The sequence below is a fragment of the Botryllus schlosseri genome, chromosome 16 (assembly GCF_051294905.1).
Source record: "Botryllus schlosseri isolate E-star chromosome 16, Bs_hap1, whole genome shotgun sequence".
NCBI classification, from domain to species: Eukaryota; Metazoa; Chordata; class Ascidiacea; order Stolidobranchia; family Styelidae; genus Botryllus; species Botryllus schlosseri.
In genome coordinates, this window is record NC_137251.1 from 17,892,020 (window position 1) to 17,913,646 (window position 21,627).

General features: G+C 39.0%; 1 protein-coding gene and 1 long non-coding RNA gene across 3 annotated transcripts in view; both read left to right on the plus strand.

Annotated features, from left to right (window-relative positions):
* LOC145459258 (GLIPR1-like protein 1) overlaps window positions 1–10,154 on the plus strand; it is a 60,419-nt gene extending 50,265 nt beyond the window's left edge. Inside the window, exons 1-8 of one of the 2 annotated variants that reach the window (XM_080337916.1) lie at window positions 2,424–2,620; window positions 2,903–3,035; window positions 4,055–4,175; window positions 4,286–4,401; window positions 4,965–5,024; window positions 5,085–5,173; window positions 7,937–8,104; window positions 8,167–10,151. In XM_080337916.1, the coding sequence (XP_080194042.1) occupies window positions 2,569–2,620; window positions 2,903–3,035; window positions 4,055–4,175; window positions 4,286–4,401; window positions 4,965–5,024; window positions 5,085–5,173; window positions 7,937–8,104; window positions 8,167–8,282 (855 nt within the window). In that variant the 5' untranslated portion in view covers window positions 2,424–2,568 and the 3' untranslated portion in view covers window positions 8,283–10,151. Of the gene's footprint in view, window positions 1–2,423; window positions 2,621–2,902; window positions 3,036–4,054; window positions 4,176–4,285; window positions 4,402–4,964; window positions 5,025–5,084; window positions 5,174–7,936; window positions 8,105–8,166 lie in introns of those variants that run through there. The other variant, XM_080337915.1, reaches the window with a different exon arrangement.
* Window positions 1–21,627, plus strand: part of LOC145459267 (uncharacterized) — a 182,332-nt gene that overhangs the window by 117,194 nt on the left and 43,511 nt on the right. The window lies entirely within an intron of this gene.

Here is a 21,627-nt window from a genome sequence, read left to right on the forward strand (position 1 = left end):
GAAGTGGATTTTCTCATAACCTGATTCTACATTGCGCTATACCAGCAGGGTTATTTTGACGAGGCCACTGAGATACAATATAAACTACACATTATCTATTATCATATAGTTCATATAAGCCAAAGTGCTTTTAGAAATATTCATTGCAAAGATAGCACCCCCATTAGCGCCTAAGTACCGTAAATTCTTTTGACTCCAGTTTACTTTTTTTGCAGTCATGCCTCATGAATCCCAAACCTGAAAATATAGTCTTTATTATAGTTTTTACAGACAACCGTGCATTACCATAGGATTCATATTCTTTTCGAAGGGTACGTCCTACATGCGTGTACTGTACATCCAAAGGGTACGCACAGGTAAAAAATGTTGACAACCCCTGCAGTACACTATATACATCAGGACCGGCCAACCCGTAGCCCGCGGGCCACATGCGGCCCGCGAGAAGGTTTTGAGTGGCCCGCGAGGTAATTTCCGAAATTAGTAATATTACCAAAATGGATTGCACAGATTGTGAACTTGCAAGGCCAACCAAAAATTTGATTAGTCTGGCCGCAACACTTGAGATTTGATGACTAAAATATCAGTTCCGACGCATTGACAGATCCATGAGCCAGTCACATTTTGGTAGATCTTCGTACACTACAATAAAACAGAATAATTTGCGATAGATTTATCAAAAGTTAAAATTTAATACAGCCTTCACGCAACATGTTGTCACTCGATTTCTTGCTTTTAATATTGTTACCCCTTTGTGAAAATGAAAGAACGCCTATTGTATCAGATTGAGTCTAACTGTATATTCGCGATTACGAGACAAAGTGTCGTTCAACATATGCGACCTTGCGTTTGCGCTCGCAGAAAGACCGTCGACTATGAAACCTAGGCACAAAATGATTGACGCATGTTGGTCGAAGCTTTCGATATCGATATGTCCTGGCGCCGAATAGTCCATTCCTTGCAAACTGAGCCCAGCGATTCACAGCTGGCCCGCAATATAGTCAAGTGACAATATTATTGACCTATGAACTTCGAAAAAAGTTGGCGTTTCGCGTGGCTAGTGGCCCGCGCAATAGTTCGTAAATCAAATGTGGCCCTTTGGCTGAAAAGGTTGGCCACCCCTGCTATGCATACTATAATGAAGGACCAGTACATTCGTACCTAGCTAGAAATGAAACAAGACGGAGGATGCTGCTGGGCATATTATCGCTTATGTGCAAAGGGCCTTGGAGTAGGACCTATACACAGGTCAGGGGTTTTGGATAATGTGGAAATCGCATCAAACCCGCCATGTATATATCCGCGCATTCCACAAGACAGTCCGATAGATCCTTAAAGAGTCCGGTTAAGTTTAGTACGTCTGGACTGTTGTATAATGGAAACCGAATGGGGTGGGCAAAGACAAAGGCCATTAATTCTGCCATTCGCAAATATTTGTTGGTTAATTCTGTTTATGCGAAAAATTGTCGAGATGACAGATTTCGCGTCGTCTGGAGAGGCCATTCACACTTTCATTTGTGTGCCTTCGAGTTGACTCTTATCAAAATATACCAACCTAGTTTGTGCCAACAAAAGGAGTTCGTGTACCATCTAGGAATAGTACAAAGCGATCTCTTCACATCGATCATTCGAAATTTCATGTTAGTGACGTCATATTCGGTAAAAGTAGAAGCTGCCTAAAATAATTTTTATATTTTTGCATTCAATATAGAAACCGAATATTCACACGCACCAGCTCGCGACCGATAATTCGGATGCAAAATTTAATCGTTTGTATACTACGAAAATATATATTTACTTGAAAGTGAACACGGGTATAGGAGTTTAACAGAACCATGGAAATTTTAACTTATGCATTATTACATTATTATATCAGAATCTATATTAATAATGATCATATTATTATTATTATTACATTAATTATTATTAATAATATTATGTTATATTCGACCATGATATCGGCCTGCGCACCTTTAGCACGCAGTCCATCGACGCTATAATACTCCTAGCCCACGTTACAATTCGAGCATTCCGAACCTGGTACAAAGGGGTTTTGGCCATGCCTAAAATATGTACATAATAGTTCAATTATATTCCGCCAGCGCTTGCATACCGGTGTTCCTACCAATTTCCAGGGGGCTATATCGACATGCAACAAGACTCCCATATTGGTCAATAATATCCCACCTGCAATAGATAATCACTCAATATATTTCACAATTGAAAATCAATCATTCGACACAACGGAACCAGACTTGTAGAAACTACCAATAGGTAGTTGAAGGTAAACCAAGTACTGTTTTTTTTTAGAAGTTCTACAGTTCTAGGTCCAGTTGCGCATTTTGAAAATCCATTAGTTTGCACAAGTCCGATCGGAATTCGTGATACCCACCAACAGTTATGCATGACGGCACATCCCTGTCGTTTCATGAAAAAGTTTCCCGCTAGACACGCATAAATATCACACACAACGAAGCCAATTGGGTCAATAGAGTTAGCGTCATCGATTGGAGCATGCTTGAAATATTTCGTTGACTATAGGTTTCTATAGCAGTAGCCGATTGCTGTTTCATGATGAGAATAAATGTGATTTTTACCTTATGCATTCTGACAAGACTTGCAGGTAACGTGATCTTGGCATTGTTGATAACTATGTTTTCGTGTTTTAATATATGACAGCTCCGAAATGGGTGTGAAGACGGATTGCTTGTTGCTCAACTAGGCATATATGCAATGCAAGTATGCATTCAGTATCATTCGACATCCACATTTTAATTCAAACATTTCCGATAAAAGTTAATTTCTTGCCATAATTGTGTTTGTTATATTTGAAATACAATATATATCAAGGGGATTGAATCTGTGAAATATCAATATCTCGTTTTCATATTCGATTGGTTTCCAGCGGGACAATTGGAATACCACCCAGAAGACGCGCTGAATCTTCACAACCTATATCGAAGTCGCCAAGGGGCATCCAACATGAAGATGATGACATGGGACCAAGACTTAGCTGAAGAAGCAGCTGCATACGCCGTGTAAGACATCAAACGGTATAGAGCAGGGACGGGCAACTTGCGGCCCGCGGGCCGGATACTGCCTGCGACGGGATTTTGTGCGGACCGCAGGCAGTTTCAGGTCTTACATGATAACGCGGCCCACGGTCACTGTCTGCGCAATCCCCGCTACGTGCTTACTCACTCAAATTCTAATGATTCGTTAATTCAATTTTTATCTTTGTGTTATGTGTTTATGCGTCATTGAATGAATCCAAATTTGCCAGCCTGACCAAGATGATGAAACTACCTGTTCTGTTTGGGTTTACTTACATTTGCGGATAACCGTTTTCGACGATTAATATTAAAAAACAAACAAAGCCGAGTTGCATTCTATATGATGTTCACGTAACGTTCTAACCAAGGGTTTCTATACCTCCGACATGCCGCCAGAGTTCAAAAAACTTGTAGACAGCATTGATGGACCACAAATGGGTCATTGATTTTAACAGCTATTGAATTGCATTACGTCAGTAAATTCATTGAATACTGTTTCGGTCTCTATGCTTTAAAATTGAAATTCACATTAAATACAATCAATTCCTTGTACAGGTAGATAAACATGCGATTAATGTAACAATTCAGGAATCCGATTCGTCGAGTAGCTGCTTCATTTCCACACATCAGGCCCGACGACTGGAGAAGTTGTCCGCCCCTATTATAGAGCATCACGAACTCGTATCGTGGAATTTCCAGGTACAATTGAATAATGTATGTATTCGTATTGACATTAAACTGATTAATTTCGGCTCTGGTGTTGTAAATGGTAGTATATGGGACCAGCAATTAGTTGAAGAGGCAGATGCATACCTCCGGCACGCCATACAATTGCAAGAAAAGCAGGCTGAATTCAGCATTGACAAAACGTTTGTAATATGTAACGGGATGGCGAGCGAACCCCGTGGCGAGCTATACCTGCCCAAGTGTCCAATATCCCGTTGACGTCTGTGGCTCAAAGTAAACCGCTTGTAAAATATTCATACGCGCCTTATTCTATTCAGGAATTGTGCATTTGAACACGACAGAGATCGCGGAAACCTTGGCGAAAACATGTACATATTTGTTGTCCATGATGAGGAGGTAAACCATACCAAAAGAGCAATAGAGGCCTGGTATGAAGAGGTAAGCCTATTATACAGTAGAAACACAATTGCAGTACTTTGTATTCTTACTCGAACCATATTGGTTCAACGCGAGAATTATATATTCAAGTATGGTGGTAACGGTTACAGTACAAAAACTATGATACCTCAACTTTCCAATGTTCCGGTGGAGACTGCGAACAGTTTACCCAAATCATCTGGGCGAATTCCGAACGACTGGGATGTGCCGCCAACGTTAATTGTGGGTGAGTATCATGAATTCAGATCAGACTTGTACGAAGTACCATATATTTTCAAAATTCGCAACTAGAAGTAAAGCTAGATATAGATCGAGAACTAGAACTAACGACCTTCAAAATTTAGCAACTTCCTAACTGATGGACAATAACTCGATTCACTTCCAAAGTTGCAAATGAGCTAAGAAATATATGTGAGAGAATCGGCATTTCAAAAGGAAGGGGTTTCGAGTCTGAAATGGCAAGGGTCTCGACCCCCAAAACCCTCTGACTACTTTACTATTAGTATAGTGATGACTTCGACCTTTCATCGACGTAGCAGTGGCTATATGAACATCAGACAACGGAACACCGATGTCACGATTCGAGCCAAAAGAAGACACGTATTTTGTAGTTGTTCGGTAAGTATAATTTTTTAAATTTTCAAGATGCGATACTATAGAACTACGCAAGAAATCCAGTACTGAGTTGACCGTCGACTAACTACAGATTGGTATCTTGTACAAGTCTGATTTGGGTTTATCGAAATATTGATTTTCAATTGCAAAATATATTGACATCATTTAATGAAGGCAGCGTGTCGGTCAAGTTTCGATTCTTACTATATGTCGCTACAGCCCGCCTGGAAATGGGTAGGGAAAGCGATGTGCTTACGTCAACCGAATACAATTGAACAAAGTGCATATTTGTAGACTTGGACAAAACCCGTTCATACCAGGTTCAGAATGCTCGAATTGTGACGCGGGCTGGGGGAACTGCGTCGATGGACTGTGTGCTAAAGGTGCAAAGGCCAATTACGGTCAATTATATTATAATACAATTTATTATCGTATTTTCATTGTTAATAATATAATATTAATATATGTGTTTAAAATTCCATGGTTCTGTTAAAATCTTATCCATCTTCACTTTCAAGTATATATTTGCTTTCGTAGTACAAACTATTAAATGTTGCATCCGAATTATCGGTCAAGAGAGGGAGAGTGTATATTCGGTTTCTACATTGAATGCACATAATATGGTAAGAATTTTATAAAACTGGCACTTTTACTTAAGGGTTTCCAGTGTTCATGCAAAACTAAGCTTATAATAAATAATTTTTACGAACTTTGAATTCACTACTTCTACTTGCACTTAGACCTTCCAGCCTTCGTTTTTTCACATAGGCTCTATTTTTGGAGAAAATCCAATGGGAAATTTTGTCTAATATCTCACATTTGAACCGTATGCGCTAGATACAAAAAAAACTCAGTAGTATTATGAATCTCGAATTATCAATTTAATCGTCATTTGTAAACAATGAAGACAGCTTTAAATCATAATACAGCAACTCAAGGATCTCGCACAAGGGCATTAAGTACAGATCGAATGAATAACTGAACCACATGAAGCTTCTTTGTAGCCAATTGTCTATTTACGTGCAGTATAAAAGTCACAGGTGCTACAATTTACTCTCACTAGGTAAAATGCTGAGGTGGTATAAATACAGAAATTTGGGCTTATTTAGGAGTCAATCTGATAAAACCAGAGGTGGTCAAAGTAGTCAAGAAAGCTACTCAAGTAGAAGTAGAAGTAGCGACGGAAAAATCTACTCAAGTAAAAGTAGAAGTACTTCTTCCATAAGCAACCTAAAACTACTTGAAGTAGAAGTAGAATTGACTGACTTTAAAAGTACTCAAGTAAGTAAGTAGTTGTGAAAACAATCCTAATTCGTTCACATGGATTGTAAAAAGGTACAAAATTGAGCTATGCGAAAGGTGACGAGCTTGATTCATATTGATGCATACCAGCATGTATCCAATTTTCGATATCTTTTCCGGAAATTAAAGGCATTACTACACATGCTTTTTCACTTCAACATGTATGTTCTCCAGGCAAAAGAACTGATGTAAATTATAACTCAAAGTATATGATACTGGGAATTAAAAGTAAAATGTAAATACTACTTCTAAAAGTGAAACTTGTAGCCTATTTCATGCCTTTAGTCAGGGTTGTAATGACTCGACTCGAGTCAGACTCGAGTCACTGCATTACTACACTTGCTTTTTTACTTCGACATGTATGTTCTCCAGGCAAAATAACTGATATAAATTATAACTCAAAGTATATGATACTGGGAATTAAAAGTAAAATGCAAATACTACTTCTAAAAGTGGAACTTGTAGCCTATTTCATGCCTTTAGTCAGGGTTGTAATGACTCGACTCGAGTCAGACTCGAGTCACTGCATTACTACACTTGCTTTTTTACTTCAACATGTATGTTCTTCAGGCAAAAGAACTGATATAAATTATAACTCAAAGTATATGATACTGGAAATTAAAAGTAAAATGTCAATACTACTTCTAAAAGTGGAACTTGTAGCCTATTTCATGTCTTTAGTCAGGGTTGTAATGACTTGACTCGAGTCATTTTCTTGAAAATGAAAAATGACTCGACTCGACTCGAGTCAATTTGTGTATTGACTCGACTTGTACTCGAGTCATTGCGCATGACTCGGAGTCCGAGTCTCGGACCAAGTCGCATTACTCGAGACTGGGTCTACCAAGACAGGCATTTCATTGTAATTTCGAAGAATACGAAAGTTATCAGATCACACTATAATTATTTTGTCTATCAGTAATAATACTTGAAAATGTTATCAGAAACCGTTATAAGTGCGGAAAATTAGCATATTGTAAATGCGAACCATTCGATATCACCAAACAGAGTAATAAAAAGTGGGTTTAACAAGACTTAAGCTGGAAACAGAGCAGTCAACACAATGACTTGGACTCGGACTCGAGATTGACTTGTGACTCGGAACCTTGTGCCTTGGTTACAGCCCTGCCTTTAGTCCAGAAAGTTTCAAACGTGATATGCTAATACAGCTCTAAAACTAAAAAAAATCAGAGTCCACTTTTCCAGATTAGGACACGCCGTGGACATGCTAGATTACGATATGACAAGTAAATGCTAGATTGCGAAACATCAGTTTCAAACGTCATGGATTAGCCATATATATGTGATGAACTATTTCATATGGGCGAAGGACGACGATGTGGTGTAAACGGAACCACGCCAGCCCACGACCTAAATGATTTTCACCCAAACTTTCGTGAAATCATACTGGTCACTTCGTATCCACTGTGCGCGAAGCGCGACGAAAATTCTTCGCTTTACTCAACTTTTATGAAAATTAAATGTTAATACTCCGTGAAAACAGCCCCGAAATTTCTCAGGCTATCTTCCTGATTGGAAGATTGAACTACTTCTACTTGACAAACTGAAAATAGCGAAAAGTAAGTAAGTAGATCACAAAATATTACGAAGTAGAAGTAGAGAAAATCATATCTACTTGAGTAAGTACCAGAAGTAGAGGAAAACTACTTGAGTACTTCGAAAAAGTAGAAGTACTTCGTTACTGACCACCTCTGGATAAAGCTAATATCATATTCGTCATCAGCAACCTTAAAACCGCAGAAAACAGTATTGGATGTTCTGTCAAACTTTTTTCTCATATGGTTGCGCAGTGTTTATAATACCATCGCGTGATTCTATTTTAGATGATATGATCGAACAGTCATCTACAACTGAGGCGTCGACTGCTATCTCCAATTCGACCGATCCAAACCCCACCCCTACCTCGACGTCAGGCTCCACAACATTATTGTCGACAGGGAATTCCTCTGATTCAACCACAGCGACGACTCAAGAACCCACGACAGTTACTGGTATGTTCAAAATTGCGGAACGAATAGACAATAAGACCCGATTAGCTTTCATTTACCTACAGGTGATCCGAGTGAACCTAATCCACACCATGGATGCAGCGCGGAGTACAGAGAAGAGCTAAGGCATATCTATGCGTGTAACGAGAACCGATCTATATCGTTATCAAGCGTAATATAGGGTTGCTAAATATAACATGCTTAAAATTTTACTGGATAGTTTAAAAAATTGTTTTGTTGCCTAAACAAACTCTGCATATCAAATCCGACTCCGTTCCAACATATATAGAGCATTAGAGTAAAAAAATTGATTTTCTCGAAAAAATATATATATTATTTTAAATTTCACTGGCTGCTGGCTAAATGTTTACGTTATCTAAAAAACGATGCATAACAAGTTCGGTCTAATTCTAACACGTAGAACCGAAGCTATATTGGAGTAGAAAATGTTGGATTCGAAAAATATTGGATTTACGATGGGAACCTCTATCATTTAGCTATGCGATTCCAATAACTTTGGTTCTAAGGGCTGGAATTGAGATACAATCGTTATGCATAGATTTTTGATGCGTAGAGGTTTTTTAGGCAATCAAACAACTAAATAATATGTTATTATTGAAACCCGAATATTTTCGGCTGACAATCGTCAGAGGATTATCGTCAACAACGAGTATAATATTCAAAAGAACTTACACAACAATTTTATCATTCATTTATTTATTTTTGAACAACCCTAATGCGTATGCTTATCATTCAGTAAGTACAGAAAGCTCGTGAAAGAATGGAAGGAGACGTACGAGGAATGGAAGCAAAAATCAACTTGCTACAATTGAATTCCCGTCGAACAGTGTATGGATTAGTACACAATTCATTCCGCACAAATCGATGTGTATGTGCATTTCGCAACCATTTGTATGCCTGTATAGTTGATTTTTCATTTTATTCGACGATAATACCCCGATGTATATAATGAGAAATGTTGGTCTTACGCGACAGTGCGTCGTAGAGAAAATTGAGGAAGTATGGGGGATGGGAAGAGCGTATAGCGTAAATAATTGGGTTGATCGCTGATCGCTCGTCTGTAACACATATTCGCATCCGATGAAGTTAACCAGTCGTATACAAGTTGAGGCCTGAATGCAGTTATCCTGAATCGTGTAAAATTAGGTAACATGTCCAAGCACGAGATACGCATGCCTGAATTTCCAGTTATCAAGGTTGCGTCAATAACACGTCCAAGTTTCCAAAACAGAGTTTTCAAAACATTTAAAGATCAGAGGGTATATTACATATCGCACGTATCTCACGCATGCACATTATCGCTATCTGTCAAAGTAACACCATTCGGGTTGTTCGTGGTAATTTTGGGAATGGACGGATATATATGGCGTGATCGATGTTGTTTCCACATTATCCATAACCGGATGACCGATTTATGTATAGCTTGAAAGACTCCAATGGGAGTCCAATCATGTTCTTTGCACATTAGCGATCATATGTTCCCAGCATCCTTTGTCTTGGATTAGTTCTCAGCAGGTACGCATGCCCTATTAATTTAGCTGTTCTCTTTCAGTATCCACATTGCACATATCGGGAAATGTGAACTTGATACCGGTCTTTCATTGTTGGTAGTCAACAGCAAGGGTTGTCAAACATTTTACCTATGCGTATACCTTTCCGATTTACACGCTTGTATTGCGTACCCTTTGAACATAATGTGAATCCTAAGTTAATGTGCGACTGTCTATAAAGTATATTTTTAGGGTAGGGAGCCATAAGCCATAACTGGAAAATAGTATACTGGAGTCGGAATAATTTCCGGCACTTGGGCGCTAATGATAGATACGATATCTTTGCATTGAATTTTCTAAAAGCACCCTAGCTTATATGGATTATTTTTGTAATATATGTTGTATAGTCTCAGTGGCCTGGTGAAAATGACCTTACTGGCATAACGCAATACAGAATCAGCCTGTCAGATAACATACTTCACAGCGATCATCATTGGCAGTACCATAGAGTAGACCACAAACTGATCATCGTTGTACACAAGCAAAACACTAATGACGGAAAAAGCGCTAGCCAAGTTAACCCTTCATAATGAGCAAATGCCACAGGTTCTGGTGGAACTAATCCCAGATCTATATTTTCATTGCTCCGGCTACGGAAGACTATCATCACCGCGGTTCTAGAGACACATAAAGTCAATACAGTTAATGCAGTTGAAGCGAGTAACGTTACTCATATGGTTGCGTTTTCAAGAAAAATTTATTTGAAGCGAACATGTTTAAAATATAGACCTTGTTTGATAATTTTTTTATGTTTATTATTTTTAGCTATGATAACCTACACAGTAAAGATGACATCTGAAATGACCGGGGTTGTATAGGGTTACCACAGGTCCTCTTTTTCGAGAATTTTGGTTAAATATTGGGCAAAATCCGACTTAGAGTCAGTAAAGCAGCACTGAAGTAACGCTCCGGCGACTAGATCGGGAGCTGAGTCAGAAAAATGACCTTTTATTTTAGTCAACCGACCACGAAGTGGGAAAAATGTGGCGAGATAGCGCAGTGGTATAATCCGCGGCTGCAACACCAATGGGTGCGGGTTCGAGTCCGACCGAGGTCGACTTCCGAATTCCGATACCTAAGTGTTGGAGGTTTACCTAGGCTCCTCCTCGCCACAACATCCGCGTCAGCGGTGTCTTACAAAAAGCCTAGAGGTGGGCCGTGCTATAAGTCGGCAGTTACGGAAAATAAGAAGAATATCGGCCTGGTGTAAATGACCATAGTAGTCGACAAACACCATGAATACCCCCAAAAAACAAAAAAGTGGGAAAAATTTACCATTTTTTCAGGATTTTCCTCCGGTATTGCAAGTATAAAAATATTGAAAAAGTGTCCTCTTTTTAGATTTCTAAGATATGGTAACCCTAGGGCTTAATGACTCTAGTTTGCGATTTTTTGGTGACTCGACTTGACTCGAGTCATTGCGCATGACTCAACCAAGTCATATGACTCGAGACTCAAACAGCCAAGACATAGGCATATCGTTGTAACTTCGACGAATAGGATAAGCTACCGCATCATCGATATTTCGTCCATCAGTACTGGTGTTTGCAAAAGAGGGTCTGAAACTGTGTACAATGAGGAATATTACTACATTATGAATGCGAGGCATTAAATATCAATCCAGCAGCGTTATAAACGCGTGTTGAACAGGATTGAACTCGAAAATGAAAATTGAACTTGGACTCGGACACGAGTCTAAACACTGTGACTCGGACTGGAACCTTTGGACCCGGACTTGGACTCTGACTTGGCTCGGTGGTGATGGGAAATGACTCGACTTGACTCGATTCAAAGCCATAAAAGTAGAATTGACTTGTGACTGGGGACTCGGGACTTAGCTGCAACCCTGAAAATCACAATAAGTAGTTCGCGCACGCGCATGGCTTGTTGGATTGCTCGAAATGTCGTTTTTGGAATAATTATATGAGTTCATATTTTCTTCTGCTCAAGACACACAGCGATACACGAGGCACAATACGATGTAATGCACAGATAGGAGGCTGTCTGTGCTCAAGAAATATTTTCACACGACAAAATCACTGAACGAAGGACTGCGTTGCATGGAGCGACAACGACTTGACCGCATATAATCTCTTTAATGTTATCCATAAATAGGTCAACCTGGGCCATGAAGCGATTTGTGAAATCGCCCTCACTTAAGGTGATTGAAAACACTATCCTTACGACTTAAAAGAATTGCAGGTATTCATCCCCGTTCATTCCCTGGGACGCGTTCAGGTTCACTAATTCCCGAGAGGACAAGAATCAAATATCGAATTGTTGGGTATTTAGTGGAAAGTGGATTTGTGATAGCAAGGTACCTGTACTGCATGATGGGGCCGTGATACCCACGAAGTCTGACTACAGGGCTTGATTAGCGTGGGGGCTATAGCACTCACAATTATTTTTAACACATAAAACACGGTTCACGCGAAGAATCCCATGTATAGTGGGCCGCCATGAAGCCAGGAATCTTGTACTGTTTCGTTTCAAGTTGATTGGCTTTGTTTTATGGCTTTTTGGGAATTACAATTGCAAATGAAAGGCCAATATAGCTCCGTTGACAAAATGGTTCCCGACCGGTGCCTTACACGGGCACACGAATATCTTGAACGTGGACTACAATCACTACATCAGCATGCAGCTGTGAACCGACGATGATGTCGAGGGTTCTATTCATCACACATCATATGCGTCAATTATTTCTATAGTGCAAGTTGTCCGAATGTTCATACTAGATGTTATTTTACGAAAATATTTAGACAATTATGACACCGGTATTGTTATACAACTTTTGAAGACTCTTTTTTGTTTTTACTGTCACTTGTCAAGATATACCGACCGACATCTAGCGGATGTACGAGTAAGTTCTCTCGGTAGTATTGAAATTTAAATGTCACTATTGCTCCTACTAGTGATGCCGCTATTATATTACCGTACTCATTCAACTCTTGTGGTACGCTACCTTAGAATTTATGGTAATATGCAGTATACTTGAAATAATAAATAGCTTGCATCTGGCATATGTCTGCAAATGAACATCACATAATACAATCTGTTTTTATCGGTTGAAAGCGGTGGCTCCCAAACATTTTCAGATTGTGGCACGCTAGAAAAATCAATATACATTATATTAGCATATTCATTTTGTAATTATATTTAAACCCGAATCGTTTTGAATTGACACTCTTCGGGGGACAATCGTCAGCAATTGGGAAGTGGAAAGAATGCATGTAAAACGTTTGCGAAACACTCACGAGGAATTAAACGTTGCTTTGACAAAATTCTTTTTTCTCGTTTCAATGCGATGGATGCGCTTTATACAAACTCACGCGATTGAAAGGATAATGCAATATTTTTGTACAAGCACCCATTTAAATCAACAAGCTGTTCTTCTTTGTCTTCTTCTGCATAAATATTGCTTGATTCATGGCTTCCAATGGATTACCTAGCGATATAGAGTTGTTAGCAACAAATTACATGCAGTATGTTGTAGTGCAAGGGTCGTCAACTTAAAACTGGTCGCGGGCCATTTTTCGAATTGCTTAGAAGCCGCGGGCCGCATGAATCAATATCGCGATAAAATAGGCCACACCGTTTAACAATCACATTTTTAAAACTTTACGTCACTACAATGTTGTGATTTCTAACAAGGACGAATGGTCTAGTTCCCACAAAAGAAACAACAAAAATATCATAATCACCACTTTCATTATATTTTGAACTATGAGTAGCGCACCAGATAACACTTTTAAGCGACTAAAGAATCGATGTCGGGGTTAGCTAGCACGGTATTTGCAGGTAAGCTAACTCTTCTAAAGCGCCTTGGCCTTGTTTGGGCCATTGCACATGAAGGCAATATGCCCCGCATTCATGTCAGCTAATTCTTCCTTCCTGGAAAATTTTCCCCAAAAAAGTCAAACAGCATAGCGATAACCCCTCCCCTAAAACAAGTCGAATAACACACCCCAAACCCCATAGGTCTGCAAACTTGACCCAAGGCATTACAGAAAACTCACTCTTGGCGACTTTAACAAAATCAATAGCTTGAAAAAGGTGACCCAAAGAAAATGTAATTTTCGGCGGTCTCGCCTGGGCGTTCGTGAAATGGGAAACTATTTCAAATTTAAACGACAGAATTAATAAAGCGCTCTATTTACTTATTGTTCGGACACGGTCGTGCCTGGTAGGGGTAGTTGAACTTTTTGCTTACAAGCCATTGTGTCATAGCTAACAGTGAGATACAGCTAACCCATCATATAGCTCTTGTTATGCAAATCAAAGAGAATAGAACCACGCAAGAGATAGTTTATAGCATGTTTTTAAATCACTCCTTTACATTTTTACGCAATATTTGATAAAAGCTGCTGTAAAAATTGCCATGAAAAATAGAGAAAAGTTGCACTATAAAATCCCTCCAAACAGCTTAAAACATCATCCATAGTACATAGATTCTGAGTATCTAGGAAGCTGTCAGAAGCTGTAAAAAAAAGTTGCAAAAGTTGCAAAAACTTGCCCTATTATTTCCATCGCCGAAGCCGTATCAGCTCGTGAGGAATAGTGATGTTGCGCACAGGAGAATAGCTAATTTTTAACAACAACAGCAAAAACAACAACAAAAACAACAACAATATTTAAATTGAAATCAATTTCAGCATTTCCCAATGCTTTATTAAGCGTTCTTCCGACATCTAAAATCAGTTCGCGGGCCGCAAAACATGACCTCGCGGGCCGTGCGTTAGTGACCCCTGTTGCAGTGTAAGCTGAAGTCCAGGTAATGCGCTCATCATTTGCGGAACGATTTCTTGATTTTGAGTTGATTGAGCGCGTCTTGTTTGTTTGTTTTGGGGTATTCATGGTGTTTGTCGACTACTATGGTCATTTACACCAGGCCGATATTCTTCTTAATTTCCGTAACTGCCGACTTATAGCACGGCCCACCTCTAGGCTTTTTGTAAGACACCACTGACGCGGATGAGGTGGCGAGGAGGAGCCTAGGTAAACCTCCAACACTTAGGTGTCGCGTCTTAGTTACATATGCTTGTATACTAGTGTTGGGATCAAGTCACTACCTTCGAGTCACGAGTCATCTCGAGTCATTGCACATTTTGACTCGAGTCAAGTCAAGTCAATCGATTTTCAAAGGTGACTCGAGTCAAGTCAAGTCACTCGTTTTTTGGAGGTGACTCGAGTCAAGTCAAGTCAAGTCAAGTCACGAGTCAAGTCACAAATCAAGTCAAATTGAATTTTCGAAGTATGAGTTATGATTCAAAGTCATTACATTTTGCTAGCTGTGTGAAAGACAGATTAATTGGCCATTTATAGTGAATCAAATAACGAATATCTAGTTAAATATACAGTTACACGCAAAAAGACGTTGTATCGCTCACGCACACGTAGAACTGCTAATAAAATATGTGAGTAACTGAACTGTACACGTACAGCTACATGCTACAGTCACTTATTATCAGCCAAAATATAAGACCTAATACGAAGCCCCGAGAAGTTGAAACAAATTGATATGGTACAATAGCCTACACCACCCATCTACACATCTACACATCCGTGAGAATATAAACGCACAAACTATATTTGTTCGATTAAGATCATACAAGAGGGTTGATAAAAGTGAGCACTGCGCAACGTATAGGCATTGAGCCGTCTAAGAAACAGAGTCACATTGCTAGAGTTGAATCTTCTACTACTAGATTGCGACAACGTAAGCTGTGATCGTTTAGTTTGCGGTCAATTTATTTGTGATCTAACAATGAAGGATCAGTGTAACGCACAATCAGTGAATGACTGGTTGCTCTCACAAGTGACACCGACGAATCTCGAACAATCAGAAAATTCACAAGATCTAGTGATTTATTCGACACTGTTTACTTGATGACTTGAAATTGACTCGTGAATTTTGCTCCGAGTCACGAGTCAATGCACATTCTTGGAGCTCCGAGTCAAGTCAAGTCAAGTCAAGTCATTTTTCCAACGTGACTCGAGTCAAGTCAAGTCATACGAAAAAGTTGACTCGAGTCTGACTCGAGTCAAGTCATGACTCGAGTCATCCCAACACTGTTGTATACACGCCTTATTTTAAACATTTATAGAGTTCTTTTCTGAAATCCCGAAAAGATTCGAGTCACACCCGAGAATTTATCACGGCTTACTTCAATAATGACATATGCTATAACATCATGGGTGGCCAACCTTTTTGCTATGCACGGCCGTATCTCGATTACTTATGTAGCCTACGGCCGCATTCCAGGACATAGTCGCAATGTCCCAACCGGACGCCAAATACCCATGTTATACTGTCAATGTACATTTCCGGTGAACTCTAAACTAAGCAATTTTTCATATCGGCTTAAAAATATAAGCACCGAAATCGCGAGTGGTCATGTTATGAATAGTTACTGGGATACGCTATGGTCGCGCCAGGCGCGAAAATATTTTCAGATTCACGAATGAATTTCGTTAATAATATTATAAGTTTCACATATTGCTGTCAATTATTTATCCTTTTTCAGCCCATGTGATCAGATTCGGCGGTATAGAGTTGATGGAGGGGATGTTTTCGAAAATTTAATGCAATTTCATAATGATGTTGATGATGCATCTTCGGGCGGGTCAATTGTTATTAATCACTTTGTTGCAGGCTGTTATTTCTTCACCACCGATCCGAATTGTCGGAATAGTGGAGATATTGCCACTTGGTATTTCTACATGGGGCGCATCATTTCCCTCTGATATTCGCATCTGTACCGTGGGGCTCAGAATACAAAGAGCGCTACTATATTAAAATCGAAAAAATGAAGTGGCATTGAATCGCGAATAGCGCGAAGAAAATTCCATGATTAAATAAGATCTCTCAGAAATTCGAGAGTCAATTCGTAAATTCAATTTGCATGTCGACGGCCGCCAACACATACTAATTGAATTACGTGTAGACGGCCGCACAAATTTCCTTCTACGGCCGCGTTGTGGCCACCCCTTTGCTACACGTACAGACGAAGTCAAAAGCAGAAGCGGGGCCCAATTAAATTGGAAACAAACCACGCACGGGCGTTGTAATAACATCATTTTAATACGTTAATTTCTACTACTTGATATCACATGCACGGTCTACTATAAAGTCGCGTATATAGTGGATCACGTCAGCCATGGCCTACGTCGCATGGCCATGCGTCAGCTTACATCCAACTTTCTTGTGATCAACTAAAGTCCGTGTAAAGGTATATGTTATTCTCATATGTACCACAAAACGCTGGTGAATTTCTCATTCGGCATCCACAGTCCCGTAGACAGTAGCCGAACACGATTCCCTTGATATATGTCAAGATACAGCCGGTAGTTACCGACTCTACGGACGATGTGATGTCATTAAATCACGATTATGCGTCATAGAGTAAGAACGAGACGTCATAAGAAAGCGGAATCGACTTCAATCGTGACATCTGGAACCGCAGTTCCGGTTAAAGCAGGAAATCCAGGAGGATTTTCTTGACTACAGCAGACGACTCGGAGTGAACCCAACATTGTACGTGTCATCATCCAGTTAACATCTTTCTTTTTATCACCGGAGACAGGGAATATAAAGACTCGCGGGCAGACTTGGAGGACCAGATAATTCTAGTTGCCTAATTAGATAAAATTAATGCCAAATGCCTGTAATCCAGTTCTAATCTCATTTGTGTTATGTTTCTTTGCTATAATCTAATGAGTGATTTTCCGAAAATCATGCAGGTGAGCTGTATAGTGCGAGACGAGCTAAGCTCGGTGTACCGTACAGACATTTGCCATTCTCATGCTTATAAGCGGACTTGGACCACTAGATGATTCCGTAGTGGTGTAGTGGTGTAGGCCTACTAATTAGACGAAATGCCAGTAACCTAAGTCTCGTCAGATTTGTGAAATGTTCCTTTGCTATAATTCTAATCCTGCCCTACTAAAGTCTTTAGTAGGTCATGTTCTAATTCGTGAAACATTTATATGCTCTAATTTTAATTCTAAACTGATTTCTGTAGAACTGTATGGTGCGAAATGAGCCAAGCGGGCTGTATAGTGTAATACAGACATTTGCTATTCTCATGCTTATGAGAATGAACTCTGATTAGATATAAACTTAACCCGATTTTTGTTATATTTCATGCTAATTCGGAATCTAATTCAATTTCCAAGTTTTTGCGAATTCAGTAAATCTAGTTCTAATCTAATTTGAAAAAATAAACTGAGTAGCTATAATTTCAAATCCAAGTCTGCTCGGGGGCCAGATCATTTACCACTGACAACATCATTGCTCAGTAGAGTATCAGACTTGAAATTTTCACAGAATATTATTTGGTGCTTCAAAAAGCGGGATTATCGGAGCGCTCATGGAATAGAGTAGGGTATCAAGCGGGTCGTCTGCATTTCCGCCATAATTTGAATAGTCTTTTGGATAGACCGATGCTATGTTTAAATAGTTATTGATATCCAGGTATCTAATTTTTATACTTGTCTATTTTTTAATAATACATTCAAGTAGGTTCCTTGTGGTACAGAATTATAATATAATAATATATAGCCAGAGACAACAATAGTGAAATACACGGATACACTACCTATTTCATCTTTATATTTCGAATTGCAATCTCCGTATTTACTGGCGACCACTCCCGACGAGGGTCAGTTGAAAAGCTTTGAGTGAATAAATTTCGAATATGAATGTGTTGTTCGTTGCAATAATACATTCCTGTTTAAATCAACCCGAATATTTACGTCTCACATCTCGTCACTGGTAATCGTCAGCAGCTAGTAGAGAATTGAAAAGAACATTGTATATCAATAATCGTATCACCAAATATAACGTTACCGGCTTGACATTTTCTGTTCATTTTTTACTATTTTTGCCAATCTTTGTCTTTAGGCTACAATGATAAGGTACTTTATATAGACCATTACCGTTTTTTTGTCTATAATTAGGAATATGTGAGTTCATTACAGGAATTTGGCAATGAAACAGGCTTGATAGTTTCTCTGAGTCTTTGCGAAACAGTTCCAACCTCGCATATGCTCAAAGTTACAGGCATCGAGATGCATGTAGTGCAGGTGGAGGGTTGAATGAGCCAGCATCGAAAAAATTCAAATTATATCAAAGATCTAGATGTACTATGAAATCACTCAACAAAGGAACACGAATTCAAGTCAAAAATCGTGCTTGTGTATTTGCGATTGTTTGTTATTTGCGAGCAAACGAAAAATCGGAAATTACCACATCAAGCAAGGTCGCCTGTTTTTGACATAGGCGCCACTCCAAAACATGTTATCATTTACAAGTACAGACGCCTGTAGATGTATAGCTTATGGTTACAATGCTACATTTTACCTCTAGCAACCCGAGTTAAAATAACACGTTTTACAATCAGACAGCTAAATTGCATTCTTTTCCAATTGTTTAGTAAAAGCGTGTGAATGTTTGGAAGGTAAATGACAGCGGACTGATAGTAATCAGCTGTGACGCCTTGTCTAACTGCATTCACAGGCGCGTGTTTTGATGCATGATAGGCACGGCTCATTATAAGATCTATTTTGACGCTTATAAATATGTAACAAAAAATCGAGACCACGTTGATCCGTATCAAATGTCAAGAATTCAAGATGGATAACGGGGCCGTTATTCAAGATGGATAACGGATATTCGTTTCCTGTGTACCAAGTCGTTTCTCTGTTGCTAAGTATGTCTGGATAATATCATCATATATTCATTTGTTTACTGCATACAAGCTCCCGTCTGATGTGATGTTACATATCATCGTCAGGAAATTGGGAATTTGATCTATTAAACCAATCTCTTTATAGGATCAATTTGTACCCATTTGTGTACTTATTACAAGCCTCAAAGCGGGTTTGGAGAACTATAAAATCCTAGTTGTCTAAATAGACCAATTAAAGCGAAACGCAGGTCGTCTAATTATAATCTAATTTAATTATAATTTGTAAAATGCTTCTTTGCGTCAATTCTAATTCTAATTTGTGATAGGTAGCAATTCTCTAATTTTAATTCTAATCTAATTTCGAGTTTTGCTGACAATATAATAAGGGAACTGTACAGTGCGAAACGAGCCAAGATTGCTGTGCAGATATTTGCCATCATCTGGCATGTGAGAATGCTGGACTCTGATTTCAGACTGAAATCAGTGTATCAAATTCTAATAAAATTCAGTATAAAATGTATATATTAGTTATAATTATTTTATTATAATTTGGAGAAATCTGTGTAGCTATATTTCTGATTTTATTGTAATTTGGAAAAACCTGAGTAGCTATAATTCTAATTCTAATCTAATTCGAAAAAGCTGAACATTTGCGATTATTCTGCTTGAAGGGTGCTGGCCTACATGCAGTATACTAATATCGTAATTTGGAGAAAACTGATGCAGTAATCCGCTTAGAAAAGTTTCACACAATTGCACGAGAATTGTTTGATTCCATCTATAATCCCGCTATCGTATTTGGCTTGCCTATGAAATGGAAATTCTTCACTTCACTCAATCTTTAGCCAAGTTTGTTGTACGCTTGGTCGTATACTTGCGGGCCAGCGCAGCTGGTAGTTGTGTTACGCGCTAACGACAATAGAATTGAATGAATTCATGCTATTCGATCGTTCCTACCTATTTTCATCAATATTCGCCTACGCGAGTTATGACCGCCCCGGAAATTGACACGGCATATCATGAAGTGAAATTCTACACTATGCTACCTTTTAGTGCAACAAGAAGTTACATGAGAAATTCCTTCGTTCATTTTAAAAGTAAATCATCTCTAATTGGAGCAGAGAGCGTGTCAATAGATCTTCGCAATGGCGCGCTTGGTGTGGGATGTCAGTTCATGAAAGATGATCCGCTTCCGTAAGGCAGATAAAGAACAGCAGATGGCCTAAGTCAGATGTATGGCCATTGGCCAAGGCATTGTGTGGAGAAAATGCAGAGATTTAATATGATATCAGTGTGGCAATCTCACCTGCGAATAGAATACAATACGTAAGCTTACGTTTTTACAAGTAGACATATGTTAACAAGTTAGGCTTAAGTTAATTTTCAGGATTAAAATCGCAGATACTATTGAAAGTACAACTAGTCAATAATTATATTGTCGTTCCGTGTAAAAAATTTCAAAAGTCAAGTGCATAATTGCTACGAAGCAAGGATTCTAGTAAAGTTTAATCATTAGAACAGTAAAAAATCATAGCATCAAAACAGCACGTTTTACGAACAATCGTTAGTTCATTGTCACCCGAGTATAGTCAAATTAGTAACAAGTCGATGTGATTATATTCTCGAACACCGAGGCTTGAATCGTTTCTTGCGATAACATGGCATCATTAAATTATTATTTACCTTGTTCAAAATATGTAATAGTACCCTGCTGGCGTCATTTCAATTCGTTTGCCGTCTAGTATGTCCATCTCGCGATAGAAAGTCTACCGAAATTCACACGCGTGAGTAATTTAATGGTGATCAAACTCGTCTTAAATGTCAAAGCAACTGTCTATTTTCGTATCGGTATATTTATAAAAGAACGCTTTCGACAAAACACGACAGTGAACGGCGGATGAACGAGAGAAAGGTTCATACTTGCACGGTGCACGCGTTGACACTCGTGGATGATTTATATGCGAGTGACTTTCTTCATTATGGAGATGTGGATGGATAAATTAGAATTTTATTGATTAACAAATTATTTTGCTGGCTTGTTAGTAACTGTTTTACGAACGCTACAATCATCGTAAGTTAGGCCCATTAGTTAAGTCGTGATTTATTCTTGACTGTGAATATCTGCGATCCGGGCTCTTGTGAGACACTCTGTACATTGTGCGGCTTGGACCGGCTTCAATTCATCCAATCAATACGGCATTGCTGTCCCATTGAAACTCACTGCTAGATAATATCAGAAATGGGAATGGAGATTTTTGGCGTC